The sequence below is a fragment of the Daphnia magna genome, unplaced genomic scaffold, assembly GCF_020631705.1.
Source record: "Daphnia magna isolate NIES unplaced genomic scaffold, ASM2063170v1.1 Dm_contigs141, whole genome shotgun sequence".
NCBI classification, from domain to species: domain Eukaryota; kingdom Metazoa; phylum Arthropoda; class Branchiopoda; order Diplostraca; family Daphniidae; genus Daphnia; species Daphnia magna.
Window position 1 is genome coordinate 57742 of NW_025533139.1, and position 19755 is coordinate 77496.

Below are 19755 nucleotides of genomic sequence, written 5' to 3' on the forward strand. Positions count from 1 at the left end.
AGGACTAGAAAAAAATTGGGAAATGAAAAATGAATAGGGTACCAACGTAGGATGTTTTACTGCTCTATTGTCTAGCAGACGCGTTTTAAATTTTTTCTTATAGCACAACCACAAATATTTTGCTAAATTTAGTGATGAAATGCGTCGAAAGTACAAACTTACAGTACAGAGATAAGGTACCTCCTGAGGTACCTTGGACTTATCTCCATTTTCTTGCTTAACTTATCTCTTTTTTGGCTGAAGTATTTTACTTAACTTTTTCATTTTTGTTCAAAATTGCCACTTATCGATAAGTCAGACTTATCTCTAAGTTAAGTATTGGCTAAGCAACAGTACGGTGTTCAAAATTCGACCCCAGGCAGACTTGCTGTGATCGCGCTCAAAAATTGATCGCGATCCCGATCACGATAAAAAAATTGATTGCCGATCCGCTCATTTGAGATTGATCGGCGATCGGATCGGCGATAAAAAAAAAATTATCCGATCGGCGATCAATTTTCCGATCAAACTTTTCACTATCTAACGATAGAATTTTTAGACACGGTAAAACTAATAGATTCTTTTGCCATGGTAAAGCTTCTTTACACTCATTTACTGTAAATGACACTGACCGACAGGACTCAGCCGTCACGCGTCAGTTTTTATTATATCCATGAGCTTACTTTTTAAATCATAATCATTGTAGGTTGAGCTTCCTTTACAGCTGTGGTCTGGGCAAGTGTTCCTTTAATCGCACAATTATTGTCTCTGCAAAACTTATTGTCCTTTCTAGTCTAACTACGTTTACTGAAAGACAGTGAAGCGGTACTTTTTATTTCCATCAAGCTTTGATAAAGGTATTTGCTTTAGCTGCCATGAGTTATCTTTGACATTGGCTTACTTTTTAAATCATAATCATTGTAGGTTGTGCACTTTTGCTTCCTTAACAGCTGTGGTCTTGGCAACTGTTCCTTGAATCGAACAAGTATTATTGCTGCAAGACTCATTGTCCTTTCTAGTCTAACTACGTTTACTGAATATCTTTAGGATGTCAGACTGTGGCTCCCTAGAAAATGTGGACCCTAACGAGAGCATTTCTGGAAATAATAGGTAGGACAATTGTAAACAATGGTCTGTTGTACTTAGCGTAGAATACAGTTATTTTTTTTCACGGTACTGCCGTCATTTACTTTATATTAGATCCAAGTAACTTTTTTTCTATTATTTGTAACATTTATAGTTCTAATGAGAAAAAACTTGAGCTGCCAAGTGAATTCTTCGAACTGTTGGGAGACGCAGAAGGAAAAAAAGCCCGGATGTACAGGTGCTTATTTGAAGGATGTAAAATGAAGGTTAAGAAGTACGGCACTCAAAAACCACTGATAGTCTTCAACGATACTAGATTTAACGCCAAAAGACACTATTTGGTAGGTAGTAAATTTTATATTTCAGTTCACGTGAATAATTGAAAACATAATCTTTAGTCCCACGATCCCACGATATTTAACGAATGGTAATCATCAAGCAGTATTCTAACTCAATTTTATATTTGAAATAAAGTAAACTAAATACACGACATGTAAATAAATTGATTTGTACCACATTTCTGAACTGTATAGTACTAAAACATAAAAAAGTTACAGGTTTACAAAAATTCTACTGTATTCTCTATTCTACAAAAAAAATCACTGCATCATGAATCACTGTGAATGATGTCACTGTGAATGATGCACACTAGATGTCGCCCAGAAATTATCGGAAAAAAAGATCGGCAAAATTTGATCGGCGATCCGATCAAACAGAGATTGATCGAATCGACCGATCCCATCAATCTCTAATGATCGGATCGCCGATCAAGATAAAAAATTGATCGGAGTGGCAAGTCTGACCCCAGGCAAGAATTCTCTTCGCCACTTTTTTCTTAGCTTGACTCAAAATTTAGTGGGTTGTTACGTGGGTACATAAAATCAGCCAATAGGGTTTACTTTCGCTAAGGGCACCAGAAGAAGTCGTCTTAATTAACACGCGGCATTGTTTTTAGCTGTAATTTTTTTGCTATTATATGGCCAAATAAAGCAATAATGGTGATAAAAATAACTGGTCAAACCAACAACAGGAAATATTATTGTTCGAATGCGCACTAAGAAAAGCAATCAGTTTAATAACACTTTTCTAGAAAAAGGACGCCAATTTTTACTAAATAGTTCTAAAATTTGCATAAATGTAAAAATAAAATGTTCTATGGAAAAAATTCAGTCCCGTTGTCACAAAAAGGAGCAGAAGAAGGCATGGGACGAAATAATTGAGTGTATTTTACTTGGTGCTCCTACCGACAAACCCAAAATATTAATTTAAAAAAACTATTAACTAGAACTGTCACTAAATTCACTTTCTGGGAAAACATCGATGTTTTTAAGCTCTTCTTCCATTCATCTAAAAGCAAAACATTTCGGTCCATTCTGTAATTCAAAACAATGTCAACAAATAAGTGATGGCTGTCTACATGTACTAATCAGCAACTTTTTAATGGCCTTTAGCCAACTTCTAAGCCAACTTTTGCGTTTCAAGCAAACTTTTGGGTGACTTTTCACTGTTTAAGCAAACGAAAAGGTACCTTACCAAGCAAAAATTTAAAGTGGCTTGAACAATAAAAAACTTTAAAATTCTTGACTTTTTGGACCGCCTTAGGTCCCCAAAAGTGTTCAGAATCAACCTTGGCTCCTAAGCTCAAGAATTTCCGCGATCTAAGAAAAAACTTGTAAGAATTTGCTTAAAATGAGGTTCGGAATTCGGCCCCTGGTCTCAGTGAAAATTTCGACTAGATGGTTTGGATCACGATATAATAGGAAAGGTACACTCTCGGCTATCCCCAAGACCGGCGGGTGTTCACTAAAGGGTCCCAAGATTCCCCGCCAGGTTCGCTAGTATAGGAGGCCCCTCGCCTCTCGGGGGTATAGTAAAAATTGGGGTTTTTCGTTCGTTATCTATAAAATTACCAATCAATGTGTCCAGAAATTGATTTCATTTAAGCTTAATTTGATTCCTTATCCTTAAATACCTAATTAATCTAGATTAGGCAATTATTTATATATGAAATTTTTGATTGAAATACACAATTTTTTGAAATTTGCGCCTTTTGCAACATTGCCTATTTCCTTATGTTAAATACGTTTGTCTTCTCTCTAGTGCAGAATTCATTAGAAATAGAATTCGTCAATATTTATAAAATATATCCATTTTTAACAAAGGTGTAAAAGTTGAAGCAATAGAGAGAAGACAAACGTGTTTTGATGATGTTGTGAATTTTTTGATTATTTGATTTTTTTGTGATGCTGTAACCTATGTATAAATACAATATAAAATGTGATTCACATAACACGAAGAAATAGTGTGATGAATATACCTTGGCTTTCAGCACGACTGTGTTGCTGGTCAGCTCTAACCCACTAAAGTCCCTAAACCATTGGTTATCCAGATTCTGCTCCATGGCAGCAATAACTTCTTTTTGAACTTGCAGTGGTTCTCCAGTATTTCGACTTTTTTCATTTTGAAAATAGTCAATTAGCTTAGGCCACGTCACTGCCGGAACAATTGGAATGGCATCACGATATTTTTTCCAAAGATTTTCGTCAATCAAGTTTGGATCATAAATTTTCAACGACGACAAAAGCTATAACAACCGATTCTTTGCTATCGGTTCAAGATTTTTTGAAAATATTGAAAGTTCAGGCATTGTAAACTACACCCATTACAAAAATTGTTCACTTTCATTCGTTTCCCACCAAAAATACTAAAATTGCCAATGCTTTTTTGTTTAAGGCTGCACCAAACTGGGAGAAATACCTATCCAAGATGGCAACCTTGAACCACTCTATATATTATGTCCTTTATATTATACATATCCCTATATATTTACATCCTATATATCCTATATGATACGTACAAGTTATGCGCGTTCGCGTATCGCCCTTCGGGAAGTATTTGTTAAGGGATCGTTAGTTAAGAAGCGCGTTCGTAGTGAGTTCGCGGCCTAGTTAGACGCGTAAGAAAAGCGCATCTGGAAAAAGCGCCCAAAAGCTGTAAGATATTTTGGGTCAAAAAGGTTCTTCTCTAGGGACTTGACGATATCGCCGAGCGGCTACCTGCTTTTCTCGGGAAATCCCTTTTTATTTGTCGTTAAATTTGTGTCCGATTACTTCCTGGAAAATACCAATAAATAGAGAAAATTCAAGAGATCGTGTATAGATGAGGTCATCGTTCGATTCATATTCGTTGCTGGGTTCTTTCGATGCTTTCGTCCTCACGTTCGGTTCTTCGGGTAAGGTTTCTTCACGTCCAAGTAGCTCGTGTACTCGTTGATTGGCGAAACAGGGATTCTGGAAGTGAGAGTTCGGTTGCGTTGAAGGGTTTTCTTCGTCTAGTTTCAAGGTAATCATGTCGACATTGTCGTCTCCTGCGTGCATGTTTCCGTCTCGAATTCCTTGAATAGTTGGTGGTTCAAGCGGTATCTTAAACAAAGGTTCAGTCACAGCAATAATCGGTAAACCTTCTTCGTTTGTTAGGCGTTCTTCCCCTTGTTCTTGCATGAAAGTACTTGCTCTATGTGGTTGTCCACTGTTAGTTAACGTTTCGTGTAATCCGCCACATTTTTGCTCTTTATCATTTTTCTGACGTGGGTCACGTTGAGTCAAGAACGATGAATGCATTTCCATAGGTTCAATCTCGTTTGACACGTTCGGTGGATGTGTTTCTTCTTCTTCGAAAGTCGACGGAATTGTTGATGCACTTGTATTCCCAGAAGTTTCTGTAGTTGGTAGCGGTTCGTTGTTTATTTCGTCTTCTGCGATTGGTTTGTTGGCTGGTCTTTCGGTGGCGACTTTGTCAATGTTGATTTCGATATCCGAAGATAGGATTTCTGCGTTCAGGATGAGTTTGTGTATCACGCTGTTTAGTTGATTGGCGATAGGCTGCGAATCATCGATGATGATGTTTGCGGAACTAGGATGGACGGCTTGCAAAGCTTCCAACCAATCGTAAACTCAACTTGAACGAATTTTCAAATCGTCAATATCACGAAATCGATTGGGCGTTAGAGTTTTCCAACTTTGGTCGGCTCCAATGAAAGTAATGGCAATGTATTTTTTGATGTCGCTTACATCAGGCAACACTCGTAGACGATCGGGTTTAGTAGCATCTGCCATTTGTTGAGCTGCTTGCGCTTGCCGAAAGAAAATGAAATGGCCTTTTTTCGCCGACTGGCGTTCTGCACAGTTGAAGCCTGACAGTTTAACGATGCAGCCGTACGGTCGTGTTAATGAGATGGCGTGCTCTTCCGTCAAGCTCAAAGGTTTCAGCCAAGATAGTCGGAAAAAAACGCCGTAGTCGATTCCGTTTGCGATCGAGTAACGCGGAAATGATTGTTCTACGTTATCGGCACAGCTTGAACAAACCGGGCAGAGTTTAACCAGTTCTATGACGTTGCCGTCGGCGTCCAAGTTGGTGTTGACGCATTCAGGGTGGAAATTGTAGATGGTTGAATTGTAGCCTTTGAACCAACTGAAAACAGGCCTGAATTTCTGTTTTATCTTGAGCCAGGCTGCATATTGTTCCGGCGTTTTATGGAATTTTCCCGATTCACTAAGGTGTCGGTCACAGAAACGCTTTGTTTTGTCGAGTCCCATTTGAAATTCCCGAACGTCGCATGACGCACATCCGAAGAGAGAAGCTTTGACATCGAATGAGGCCTTGTAGTAGTAGAAACAAGGAAATCGTCAATCGCCACATCGTTGTAAGTGCGGATGTTCACTGTTTCTGCATATTTTCCTAGTAATGAAGGGGTTTCGTAGTTTGGTATTTTGACGGTTTCTTTACAAATCTTCTGTTTATCCTTCCTTTCAGCATTACGTACAATTTTCGTTGAATAATTGTTAGCCGCAGAATTAAAAACAGCTGTCTTTTTTGTGTTATTGACGTTTTTGCCATCTAAGAAAATAGATTTTAACATTTAATTATTAGAATATTCAAAGAAACAAAATGTTGTTTGATTTCTTACTTTTTTTCCCATTATGTGGAAATCGAGTTAATCGATGCACCTTCCTATTAACCGTCTTATGGGTTGGGAAGCGTGAACCTGTTGTTGTAAGGTGTTTTCAAACAGTAAAACGTTAGTGTTTGCAAGATTAGATTCACGTTTGACATATAATATTTTACCTTCTACAACTGTGTTTGTAGTAGCAGTAGTTTCTATTGAATCACAATACTTGAGAGTAAATTTACTATGTGGCAATGAACCTATTATAGTACATAACTGATTTTAATATTTATTGCAAATTTGCAATACAATTTGTGTTGTTTGAAATAGCAGTGTTACTATTTGTTGTCAAACTTCGATTTGAATTATTGGTACTAGTAGCTTTGATTTTGAAACTAAGAACTTACATGTTGGAAGTTGTCCCATAATTGGAAATGGTAGTCCACTAATTTTCGTAATCGACTTCCCTGCTAGCACGCTTACATCTCAACAACGTACCCCTGCTATCCATATTGGACGATTGGATATACATTTTGTTCATCCATGGTACGTTGAATGTCTGTCCTAATGTCACATCTTTCAACGTAATTTTTTTACGTCTATAGGATATTCAAATGGACAAGATGTGGACGTGTTTGAAATTTTACCCTGGTCACATTTGGATGTAGGTTATACACTGTTTGTCCATGTTTTGGACTCTCCACCCTACATCCAATTTAGCCGAAATATGTACAGCCGAAATACATTTAAATTAAATAAAGTTTGCCATGAATTAAATGTAATACTCGTTGTATTTTCCACTTACAAATATAGCGATAAGTGTAAGACAATTCCAGATTATTTAGTGTGTTGAGACGAGTTTGATGACAACAAGGGAGGTCAATCAACACAAATGAAAAAAACGGACAAAGAACATCAAAAGAATCAACAATTCTTCGATTGAACCGGCAATATACGAGAAGACAAACTACAGGTATTTTTTCAAGAATATCCTGTTGTCGATGTGTTTTCTTCTGAAAATCGCAGTTTTGTCTTGATGCAAAAATTTGGCTGACCATTCAAACTGATTCTCTTGAATGGCATATAGAACTATAAGGATACACAAACACACGATAAAGGTTAGAATTTACAGAAGCAATTATCAAATCTGGCACACCTTGTGTTTATCCAAGTGGTTCGTCTTCTTCAGCAACGGCAGCAGCGGCGTTCTATTTCCTTTGTTTCCCGGGCGCGTGCTTCACTGCAAGTTTCGTAAAATTTGTCAATTCGTTTTTGTCCGAACCGGAAAACTTATCCAGAACGGCTTCTGAAAAATACATTTTTGTGTTGTAAATATTACGAACTAGAGGAGAGATAACTAACAAAATACTCACTGAATACTGCTGCAGTAACTGTGGAATTTTCTAGGCCATACTTTTGATCAGTTCCCTTACGCTTTGCACCATTCCAATTGCAACTTGCTTTAGCATTTACATTAAGAATTTCGTCCCAGGCTCGATCGACAAAATTGGCCGCTCCATTTCCACCAATACGACTGACCATCAATACCTGCATATCATAATAAAATAAAATCCAAGTTACACGAGATAAATATATTGCCAGCAATTACTCACAAATTCTTTGAAAGTAGCTGGATCCAACAGCTTTATCTCCAACAATCGTAGCGATTCGATATCTTTAACAGGTAGGCCGTCGAATTCCATCGTTGGCAATGCGATTGAAGATTGTCCTTTCTCAATCGCGATACTAATTACTTGTAAGGCTTTTGAAAGTTTCTCAATCCCTTGAGAAATTTGGGCAAAGGACTTAAAAACTGACAATCCAAAAGATTCCTGCTCGGGGTGCCGATGTCGTTTCTTCGTTTGTTGCGTAGACTCTTTAAAATAACAACGAGAAATTATAAATTCTACAAATGCATGGTGGTTATATCTTTTACCCAGACTAGGAAGATCTCTTCGAGGCAGAACTGAAACTGTATCACGAGTGTTGTTTGGAAGATTTTGAGTCAATAAAGGAGTCTCGGGAACAGTGTTCACTACACGACCGATTTCAGTTAAGTATCTGTTCTCTGAAATCCTGGATTGTTGCTGATAACCATTGATGTGATAGTTCACACCAGAAGTTCTAGGCTGTGCAGAGTTCCAATAATCTGATGGGGCCCTTGTAGAGTATTGGTCATCTGGAAAAAGTACAATTATTTCACGATTAGTCACGATACTGAAGTAAGAAAATACAAGAAATAATTACTCTGAACAGTTTCGTTTGATACTGCAGTGTGTGTTTGCTGCTGCATGGCACTATTATGTGCCCATGAATCAGAAGTTGGGTAGAACTGCTGTTGATAACGCGGTGGAGAGTGATAACTTTCACGATGATAACTACTTGATGGTTCTCCGTTGGATACATGTTCTGGAATAAAAGATTGTTGAAAAGGTGGAGGCATTATTGCTGGCTGGTCCAACTGATTAATTAATCCGGCTGTTGGTTGCTGGCTGCTTCTTACATCATTGACAGTAAGAGGAACAGTAAAGACCTGTCTATCAGGTGCCGTAGAAGATTGTGGAGGTAAATAACATGTGGCAGATTTATCTAAATGAAACAAAAATACATTTAAAATTATACATGAAACATTTTGAGAGAATGCACATACTTTTTTCAGCACATCAGCCAGCTGGGACAGCAGGTTGAACATCTTCATCGTCACACTCTTCCAAATCAGAATCACTACTATCTGAATTTCTGCTGATTCATCTGCACTCAATTGTCTCGTAGGTTTCCTCTTCTTACGTTTGGATCTACCCTCCTCATTCACAGCAGCACATGCATCATGTTGAGAATCTGTAGTTTCGATGTCAGAATTAATTCCAGCCAACTTGATTCTAGCTTCTGTGTAGGTATCTGAAATATTAACGGATTCTTTGTTTCACATTGAGAAACTAAATGTATAGAGTTTAGTTACCAAACGTTGACTTGATGGTTGATGGATATGTTTTCCAATTTTTTCCAACGGGGGATCTTCTCATGACATAAGGCAGGGAATTCTTGGAATTAGGGTAGTAGCAGATTCCATCTGACACCCAAATATCCGGTACAACTGCCAATTGTACTTGTTTCACTTTCTTGTTCAAAATCACGACATCCACGTCTAAATTTACGATGTGAAACTTGTTTTGCTTGCTTCCCTGTTCCAAAAGTGAGACAGGTATTGATAAATATACAAGAAAACATACACGGCATTACTTTAATTACTTACACTACTTTGAATTTGAGAATCCATCATTCGAAATATATAGTGCAATCAAGAATGGTATTAACCAGTTCAAGCATGTGGTATGTGTTGTACGAAAAGCAAATCTAAAACAAAAAACCAACCACGCGACTACTTTTTCTCGTCTGCTACGGTGCTGGGCGGTGGGCGCAAACAAGCGACTGTGGTGAAAGCAAGAATCTTATTTAAATTTTACATTCTATTTTGAACTATAAAATGAAGTATATATTTAAATATCTGAAATTTAAAAAATTGGCTTAATTCGTTAATAATAGTTTAACGTATTATGCCGAAACATTAGGTAAAACAAAAACTGTAATCAAAGAAGTTAGACAATCTTTGACTGGTTGTGGTTAGACCAGCCACTATGTCGATGGCATTACACTCGTTTATCTTTTTGAGTTGAGGCGAACAGACTAAAAATTAAAAATGTCTATCTAATTTTCCATGCTGCCTGGTGTTAAAATAATGGCTGATGGAAAACAGGATGACCCTAATGCTGTTCGGACCAAGAAAATAGAAGTGGGATACCGCCAAACACTAAGACGGAAAAAAGAATACACAAACAAATACATTGATGGATTGCTTTGTAAGTAAATTTGATTGAAAACTCCGTTCTAGTAAACCATGTTTAGTAAATGCAATGTTGAATATTACTCCATGGCTGGGGAGTGTTGTAATCTTCATTAATTTTATGACTTTCATTATAGGGAGTCAGAATTTACTAACAGATGATGTTGGAACTCATTGTGAGGCAACTGACGGGACTGTGAACATCAGCAATGACTTGCCTCCATCACAAACAAGTGTTACACCAGCATTGAGGATAGAGTTGATTGGTAATACTACTTCTATAGAATAATAATGTGGTGTATATTTACATCCTAATATATTTCTGTGTAATGTTAGGTGATGAAAATGTACTCGCAGCTGAAGTTGTCAACAGCGAAACTACATCAAGCAAGAGTGTCAACACCGATGAACACTTACATCTTCCTCTAGCAAGTGTTGGGACAACATCAATGAGCAATGAGTTTAATGGTAACACAGTAACATTATGAATCACAATCCTTATTCATTTATGTTTATTCCCAGGCCATCCCAATTTTCTTGAAGGTGACAGTCAGGCTTCAGGTGCTTCAGGTTATACCACAGATTACCAACATTTCATGAACGATGAAAATCTTGACTGGGAGGAACCTTTGGAGGAAGATGATTCTTACCACAAATCTGTTAGTGAATCATCCATCCCAGATGACTACGTCAATGATTGGCTGGTCAATTTAAATGATGAGAACATTGATGTTTCTCATGAAGAAGCTGTGGGACGGAGTCTTGCTGAATGGGTACTGGATTGCAACATACCAAGAGCTCATGTCTCGAACCTATTGAAGCGTTTAAACAGACAAGCTGGTCTGGCGTATCTTCCCTTGGACTCGAGAACACTGCTCAAGTCACTGAGATCCAGAATTCAATGCAGAGTTGTTGAGCCTGGTTCCTTCTTAAATTTTGGCATAGCTTCGACTCTTGCTGTTGTTTTGGCTCTTTTGAACTCAAAGGACATTCCAAATGTTTTGCAATTTATATGGAATATCGATGGGCTCCCTTTGGTTAAAAGTAGTGGAAACAGTTTTTGGCCCATTGTGGGGAAGTTATACAACGTAGAATATGCCAAACTAATTGTAGTTGGAGTATTTTGTGGCATCAAGAAACCAAACTGCATCAACGATTTTTTACTAGAATTTGTGACTGAACTGTCCGATCTACAAAAAAATAGTTTTGAGTTTCGTGGTAGACTATTAAAGATTGAAACTATTGCCATGTTGTTTGAGGCCTCAGCACGCAGTTTTGCTACAAGTGTCGTCCCTCATAATAGCTATAATTGTTGCCACAAATGCACCACCAAAGGAGATTGGGTTAGAAACACAGGCAAACACGGTGGGCGGGTAACGTATCCCGATCTTAATGCTCCTGCAAGAACAGATGCCCTTTTTCGGCAGAGACCAGTGGCATATTTGAATCATTTTGATAAAAAAAAAAAAAGATCAATAGTAGAAAAAGTGTTAAAAGATATGGTAAAAAATATCCCGTTAGATTATATGCATTTGGTCTGTTTGGGGGTCCAAAAAAAGTCTATGAGTGAATGGGTTCGTGGAAAGTATGATCGTGTCCATCTACGTCCTGAGCTGGTGAAAAAGGTATCCCAATACCTGGTTGCCATAAAGGGATATATTCCTTCTGAATTTCCGCGAAAGACACGAACACTAGACGATTTTCCTCACATGAAAACCACGGAACATCGTTTGCATCTCCTGTACATAGACCCTGTGGCATTTATGGGAATCCTCCCTCCCCGAGTCTACAAACATTTTCTCTTATTACACGTAGCAATCAAGCTTTTAGTACACCCAGTTAAATGCATTCTTTTTACCGAGTATGCAAGAGGACTTTTACGTGCATATGTCCGAAAGTCTAAAAAGATTTTTAAGAAAGTGTTTATCACTTACAATGTTCACAACCTTATCCACCTACCTGATGATGTCCTTCTTTATGGAAATCTTGACAGGTTTAGCGCCTTTCCTTCTGAAAACAAACTCCAAACCATGAAGCATCTACTGAGACACAGCGCAAAGCCGTTGGAACAATTAGTTCGACGCTTACACGAAATAGAAATGAATGTTCATTTCAGCCCTGACCAGCCCCATAAAAGCTCATTATCGTTGTCGAATCCCCATCGGAAAGGACCACTACCAACTAATTTTAATCATTTAAAAACGAGCCAATTTTCTATGTTTTCATGGGGGAAATGGAGTGCGACTACAAAATTTCCTAATAATTGCGCAATTCTATGCGATCATACTGTAATTCTAATCCGCAATATTATTCGGGATCATATTGGAGATGTACAGTCATACTTGGAAGTTTCTTTAGCAGGCTAATCGGTCTATATCCTTCTATTTCTTTTTGATGGAGGGGATACTTTGGTGCCTACCGTACCCCTTTATGCTATTCCTATTTCTCTTTCTTCGCAACCCGCGAAAAAAGTGCAAAATTAAAAGTAGGAAAATTGACTGAAACGTAGAGGAAGAGAAGAATGGAAAGAAAACGAGGGTATGGTAGGCACCATAGTATCCCTTCCGTCCAAACAAAATGAAAGGATATAGACCCATTTGCCTGCTAAAGAAACTTGCAAGCATGACTGTATATCTGATTGGAAACAAATATTGCAAGCAACAAAACCTGTTTGTTTACCCCTTAACATCTATTGACATCCAAGAAATAGTTGTTAGTGAGTTGTCGTCGATTGTTCAAGCTTGGCCAATTTCGTTGATGAAATGTAAAATGCTGAGAATTCCCATGCAATTGCCTGAAAATGGATTTTATTTTGTGTCACCTCTTTGTTCTAGCTCGTTTGCTAAATGATCATTGATTGAAATGTTGTAATGTGATTTATTCAAATGTTGCAAGACATAAAAATACAAGTGGAAAATGTAGAAAGCTTTGACCTTTTGAATTTGCCGCGATATTTTTTATAAAGTACGTCAGGGCCATAAGTTATCTTTTTAAAAATAAATAAATATTTGAATTGGTCATCTAATGGATGTAATTTGTACAAACGGAAAATATATCCAGTTTGTGGCAAATTAGCACGTCTATTAGACAGTTTAAACTAATACAAAATAGACAAGATAGCAACATCGTAAAAAGACGTGAAAAATACGCACTATCGTCGTATTTTTTGGACGAAAAATAGACGCGACGAAGAATGGATGAACATACGTCGCATAGGCGGATATCAAACCAGCCGTGTTAGCAGGGTTGTGGGTCATGATTACAATTAAAGTGTAGTTGTTCAACATTGGAGACTTCATGGTGTTGAACTGTTGAGTTTACACTGTGTCGTGTGTGTGTGTGTGTGTGTGTCTGTGTGTGTGAAGTGTCGAAAAATAGGAACGAGGAGTAATCTTAAATTTAATAACACGGCCTGCATATTTTCGACACTTCAACATTTTGAATTTTTTTATAACAATAACAATAGGTTTCAATTGTATAGTTGTAGTCGAGTAAAAGTTGCAGCGCCCCCCGAAAATGTCACCCTAGCGGGTGTGTTGTAAAAGCAACTTGAATTTTGCGGAATTTGGAAAAACCTAAAAAAGGGGAGTTTTTTTTGTAATGGTTATAACTTTTTTACTGTGTTATATTCATAAGATATAATTAATACAAAATAAACTAGGTTATATTGGCTACAAAACTAGACTATTTGGGGATTTTTAGGTTATTTAGTTTTTATGTAGCATCAATTTTAACAAGACGCGTAGCGCCATAAGCGCCGTGTTAAACACGGCGAAAAAATTTCGACGCGGAAACCAATTTCAGTAACTTTAAAATTAAAAAAAAATAGTAAATCTACACAAAAAACATTTAAATTAGAAACACACGTTTATTAACACATACAGTTTGATTACATGTAATAAAAACAAAAAAAATTTAAAATTACACCCCCATTTCTTATTTTCTAATTTTTAATTGAAAATTTATATGTGATCCCTACGTACGATTTTTGAATTTTTTTACACACTTACTTAAAAAGTATGTCGAAATAGTGCTCATTAATAAAACTTCTCATTACTAATTGTTTGAGGTACAAAAGCTAAAATGACTATACTAATCGCCGAGCGGCTACCTGCTATTCTCGGAAAATCCCTTTTTATTTGTCGCACGATTTTTTGTCCGATTATTTAAAAAAAAATATGAATAAATAGAAGACATTCACGAGATCGACGTCGTGTGATTCCTGTTTCGATGCGACCTCAGATAGTTGATCTGCGGGCATTTCAAACTTTGGGTCGAACGTTTTTCTCGGAAACCGATTTCCGAGAATGCCAAGCCGAGATGCAGCGAGCTGGTCCCCACGGACCACGCTCGGTCGATTTTTTCCCGCTTTTAAATCGATATCAATTCAACCGCTGACCCGATTTCATTTTCGTTTGGGCCAAAGATGTTGCATTTTCTTCGGCTACAGTCTGATCTGTTTAAAAAAATTCGGTGGAGTGGTGGAAGTGGTCAGAACAAACACAAGTCAGTCCAATAGGGACATTATCATAGTTAGTTCCAACAACTTCTTTCCATGCAACAAGCCTCCTTTCCAACAGATCCTTATCAAATGGCACTAACTTTTTGATATTCGGGTTTGGAAAATTAAAAAAACTACGGGAATTTCTATCCTTCTTAAAATAACCTGAAGAAATACCACAAATACAACACACTCTTAACTTTGGCATAGGGCTGTGGCCCGGACCAAATGGGACGGGTTTTTTCTTAAGGGGTTAAAATTAACGGGTTTTTTTCCTTAAAGGGTTTTGAACCGGGTCGACGAGGCAAAAAAAATGTCCCGTCCCGCTTGACCTGTGGGTCAGAAAAAACAACCCGGGTCGGGTCATGTCCCGCGTAATTATCTGGTCAAATGCACTTTTCTTCTCTTCTTTTCAGTCTCGTCATCAGACTCAACCATTACAACGTTTACATTTGGAAAACTTCTTTTTTGCCAGCAGCATCGCCTGATTGACAGGATTTAGGTACATTTGGACGTTTTCTGCGAATGGTGGCCAATTTTCAAAACGATTTTTTCCACTATCCACAATATCTTTAAATTTTTTTACAATGAGCTAGAACTTGAAGTAGGAAAGCATAGCATTTTAGCATAATCTCCAGCAGTTCAAAACTATATGTGATTTTGTTTGGCATAGAATTGTGTAAAACTTGTGTAGAAATTGTGGAAAGTGGAAAAATTGTTTTGAAAATTGGTCACCAGTCGCAGCACTATATTGAGACAAACGTCCCGAGGCGCCTGTGGGTTGGTGACTTGGGAGTTCCCAAGTACGCAGAGAGATACCCCGATTCCTGACCGTTACTGTAGATTGCTATGTTTTTAAACTATTCTGCTTTGTTGACTCGTAACTTAGCGTAAGAGTTAAAACCTTCTTTGTCTTACTACTAGATGGCGCCACATCTCGGGTTAGCCCGAAAACCCCTTGAACCGTACCGAAACCCGTCCCGAAAAAAAAAATTCCTTAAAGGGTTGCCTTTTATCGGGTTATTTTTCCTTGACCCGGGATCTGACCCGGGTTTTCATGACCCGGGCCACAGCCCTACTTTGGCATTTCTTGTATGTTGTTCGAAACCGTGTAATCCAACATATGACTGAAAACTTTTGAAAAAATGTGGTAGTCGTCTGCTACCGTTGAAAAACCTAGAGAACAACCACATCGGGCGAGCCAAATAAAAAGCCAACTTGATCTCAGCCAACGCGACGAAACGGTAGGACGAATGTGACCATCAATTCGTTGCACCGTTTCGTCGCGTCTTCTAGACACCGCTACGCGTGCTGCCCTCAATGGCACAATTTTAATTCTTTCGCTCTGTCAACAGCAGACGTTTTGGGCGCGAAAAATCATGTAAACAGTATTTTGTGGTATATTTGTGGAAAAGAAATGGGGAAACCTAATAGAAAACGAGATTCATTGAAGTCCATTAATAAAGAATTAAGAAAGGAAAGAAGTGCGGTTTTAAGAAGACGCAACTTGTCTGAAGTGGGTAGAGGAAACGGTTGCAAATTGATGAGCGAAGCGAAAAAACGGAGAAATTATCATTCAGATCAAAGATTTACAGGGCACTCCTTCTTTGAATCTTCCTGTAAGCCCCACTGCTGCTTCCCCCATTCCTTCAAGCTGTCCTCCGCTAAATGCTGATGATACTTGGATTGTCATCTTTAGGAAAGAGATCGATGGGACCACTGTTAAGGTTTAATAGAAGTTAAAGATGCATACATGATTTACTTGAAAATTTTTTTATTTCAGATGAAATTTCCAAAATTCCATGAAAATCGAGTTGGTGGGCTAATCACTATCAACGGAGAAAAGTACTTATGTGCCGCCATTCAACAAAAGGGTTCTCAGCAAACTGCATGCTAGAACTTACGTGACCCTATATTATTTCCTCAACTTTTCTAAATTCAGGTACAATGGAATTTTAACTGAAATTGTAGTCTACTTAACGATAATTTATATTTTAGATAAAATTTTTAAAATTCTACAAAATTCGAGTGAGTGGTCTATTCCTATTAACAAGAAAAAAAATGTGTGTTAAACTTACCTGATTCCTTTATGGCTATTTACTCTAGTTCTGCTGTGAATGAGCCTGCGTACTCCAAAAAAGATCATTCCTTTTATCAAGTCTTCTATAATACAGGTAACATTGGATTAAAGATGCGAATATGGCATATATAACAAAGTTTTTATTTTAGATAAATTTCTCAAAATTACACAAAGATTGAAGGAATGGAATATTCACTAAAACTAGAAAAATATTAAGCGGATGTTCAAAGGAAAGGTCCACAATGCACTACAAAAGAAAACTATCTTTGAGTGTTATTGTTGGTATTGATAGTGTTCATCTTGATACAAGGTCAATGTTTTCAAGTGAGTGATCTATTCCTTTTAACAAGAAAAACAATGTGTGATTTAAAAAAAAATAATTCCTTTATGACACTCTAGTTCTGCTGTGAATGAGCCTGCGTACTAAAAAAAGGATCCTTTCTTTTATCAAGTCTGCTATAATTCAGGTAAGATTGAATAAAAGATGCAAATGTGGCATATATAACAAAGCATTTTTTTTTAGATAAAATTCAGAAAATTACATAAAGAATCTGGGAATGGAATATTCACTGAGACTAGAAAAATATCAAGCAAAGGTCCAAAAGAAACATCCTTCAATACACTACAAAAGACAACTATCTTTGAGTGTTATTGTTGATATTGATAATGTTGTTGTACATCTTGATATGGCAGTCAATGTTTTTTACTTTTTCAATTGAGACTGTTTTTTTTTCTTCATGTAATGATGTTCAGTTTGCAACAATGAACAATATAAATATGGTTTTCAGAATCACACTTCGTGTAATAAAAGATACGCCAAAAACCTAGGAAAGTCAAACGAGCATCATGTTGCTTCGAAATTTATGAATCTTTTTACGAAAAATAGTTTTAATAAGCTATGCGAGCCAGAGAAATGAATGTTGCCAGAGGAAAAAAATTTAAAACTAATTTACGAAACAAACCAAACAAACAATGAAGCCATTGCTTGGTTTTGATTGGTCCGTTTTGAGCTGTATGCGGCAACTTATAGGGTTGTGCAACGACATTTTCATGGCTAAATTTATGTGGGACATGACAACGAAGGGTGTTTTGTATAACATTTAATGGTTTTAAATAATGAAGAAAAAAAACCTTTTTCAACACAAAAACATGCTTGAAATATCAAACAATAGTTAAGCAGCAATGAAATTTGTATTTGAATCTTTAACGGCCCCAAACGAAAGTTCCAAAGTTAACCGTTTTTAGCTTTTTTCGTCGCCATGACTAAAACTCCGTTTTTAAAACAAATCTTAAATAATTCGTAACTATTGATGATAAAGGAGGAATCGGTTGTTCTATACGTAAAAAAAAATTAAAAAAATCGAGTAATCCATTTCCGAAGAATTGAAAGTTGTATTTCTTAAAACAAAAAAATTGCCAAAAAGTTAATAACAAATTTTTTTCTCGGTGGAAACACGGCAAGATCGAATAAGTAACTGGGGCGGAAAACACGGTGTTAAGACATCGCTTTATTCCTTTTTTTTTCTTTCTCAACTATATAACTTTTTATGACCCTTACTGTGATTATTATTTGATCATTATTGCAATTTTATCTCTTTATTACGGCTTATTCAGTTTATTAATTTTAGGTTTTTTTTGTAGATTTATTTAGTTTCTTCTCTTCTAGCCAATAGATTACCTAAAATGTAGCTAAAAATCATGTATATAGTTCTATGACATTTATAGAATATAGTAAACTGATAGCAAAAAAGCTCTAGCCCTATTTATGTTGAAGCCAGAGTTTGAATTTTAAAATAATGGTTCGACGTTGTATTTAAACCTTTCTCGATACATACAAGGCAAATCGTTAAAAAAATTATTCAGACATACTGTCGTCAATATCGTAATGATCGTGTGTATCATTTAATTCTTCTTCGTCGAATATTCGTTCTAAGGCAATGTCTTCCTCTTCATATTCCATTTCCAGCAACGCATCTTCATCAAATTCAAACTCCACGTCAAAGGAAAAAAGGGCATCGTTTAACATCAGTTTTAAACGCTTGATTTCAGCGTTCTTTAGAATGATTTTTCCTTGAGACAGTTTGTTGTGCTCGTCTAAGGTGAAAAAAAAGATATGTTAATTTTTTGCGTTTAAAAACTGGGAAAATTCGCTTAACTAACTTGAAAGTTTTTCGATGTCACTTTCTAAAATCTTTAATCCTTCGCACGTTCTAGAAATGAATGAAACCATTTCCCGCTTCGTTTGAAATTCTTCTTCTTGGAATCTCTTATGTAGCTCCCATGTGTCAACTAGTTGAAAGTCTTCAGCGACGGATGCTTCGAGACAACAAAAAACGAGCTGTTTAATAATGAATAAACAAAAATATTTTTTTGAAAACAATAAGTTCTCACTGTATCCAGAGGTCTGCCAGGGGAAAATGCCAGATATCCGATGTTCCTCAGTTATGTTCCATTGACTTCTTCCATTGATGAGTTTGATAAGGTCACAGGCTCTTTCTTTTAGATGAGTCAATTTCCTACGAAAAACAGTCCTTGCTTTGCAACCATCTGAAAAATATCATACAGAGTAATATTGTTAAGAAATCAATCAAATTATTCTACATACCAGCAAAACGCATCTCCCGCTCACGCAAGTTTCTCATAACCACACAGATACCCTCTAATTCTCTTTGTAAATTCTCCAAAGGCCATTTGTTTGTCAACCTTGGTTCTAAAAAACGAATGTATAATTTGAGAAGTATGAATAAACGCGAATGAAATTGGTATGTATCTTACCTCCTACAAGTCTCGCTTGAGTTTCGAGTTTTTCTCGTATGCTAGGTAGATCGACTATGGCCAATTTCCGATCGTTTAACATAGTTTCAAGCTTTCCATGTAGTTTTGGGATCTGTTTCCTAGCCGTATATAATCGTTTGGTCAGCATATGTACCATCTTCCTTTCCTTTTCAGCATTATGGTAAAGGAATCCCTTGAGATCAAAGATCAAAGGGAAAAAAATTAAAAATTATCACGAAATTCTATCCGCTCCTCAAATTTTTTGGCAAACGATCCCTCCACAATGATGTTTGACGAATACTCTACGTCATTTTTACTCATTAAAAGGCAGAGAAATTGGCACTCGTTTTCTCGGGCCATAGTCGCCATCTAATTTAGAATGAAATAATGAATCGTCATTGATACTGAGTGTTAGAGGATAGCTAAATAATTAAATAAAAAATTCATGAGTAACTTTGTTCATAATTAGTACTAACCTGATTCTGTAAATTTCTCATTCTGGATCTTTTTGTGCTAGGACCATTTCTCAGTTCTCTCTTTTTCTCTTT

The 19755-nt window shown here is 36.9% G+C and overlaps 2 protein-coding genes, 3 long non-coding RNA genes and 1 pseudogene across 5 annotated transcripts; 4 read left to right on the forward strand and 2 right to left on the reverse strand.

The window, feature by feature from the left end:
- The first annotated feature begins 543 nt into the window (after positions 1–543).
- LOC123467071 lies at positions 544–1568 on the forward strand. The gene is made up of 5 exons (XR_006641606.1): positions 544–836; positions 904–964; positions 1027–1089; positions 1220–1406; positions 1464–1568. It is a non-coding gene; the product is annotated as an uncharacterized LOC123467071 (long non-coding RNA).
- A 5214-nt stretch (positions 1569–6782) lies between these two features.
- On the reverse strand, positions 6783–9408 carry LOC123467059 (annotated as a pseudogene).
- A 235-nt stretch (positions 9409–9643) lies between these two features.
- Positions 9644–12316, forward strand: LOC123467058. Its single transcript, XM_045167135.1, has 4 exons — positions 9644–9867; positions 9989–10117; positions 10188–10319; positions 10374–12316. Exons 1-4 carry the CDS (start codon positions 9726–9728, stop codon positions 12215–12217), a joined length of 2247 nt encoding a protein of 748 aa, XP_045023070.1. The 5' UTR covers positions 9644–9725; the 3' UTR covers positions 12218–12316.
- Positions 12317–15572: 3256 nt separating this feature from the next.
- On the forward strand, positions 15573–16678 carry LOC123467061. The gene is made up of 5 exons (XR_006641599.1): positions 15573–16079; positions 16136–16294; positions 16351–16380; positions 16459–16526; positions 16582–16678. It is a non-coding gene; the product is annotated as an uncharacterized LOC123467061 (long non-coding RNA).
- A 1-nt stretch (position 16679) lies between these two features.
- Positions 16680–17188, forward strand: LOC123467063. The gene is made up of 3 exons (XR_006641601.1): positions 16680–16756; positions 16832–16899; positions 16956–17188. It is a non-coding gene; the product is annotated as an uncharacterized LOC123467063 (long non-coding RNA).
- A 1049-nt stretch (positions 17189–18237) lies between these two features.
- On the reverse strand, positions 18238–19528 carry LOC116935280. Its single transcript, XM_045167138.1, has 5 exons — positions 19208–19528; positions 19038–19142; positions 18824–18979; positions 18593–18748; positions 18238–18526 (listed from the first exon to the last, which is right to left on the reverse strand). The coding sequence occupies exons 1-5, from the start codon at positions 19362–19364 to the stop codon at positions 18288–18290; spliced, it is 813 nt and encodes a 270-aa protein (XP_045023073.1). The 5' UTR covers positions 19365–19528; the 3' UTR covers positions 18238–18287.
- Positions 19529–19755: the final 227 nt, after the last annotated feature.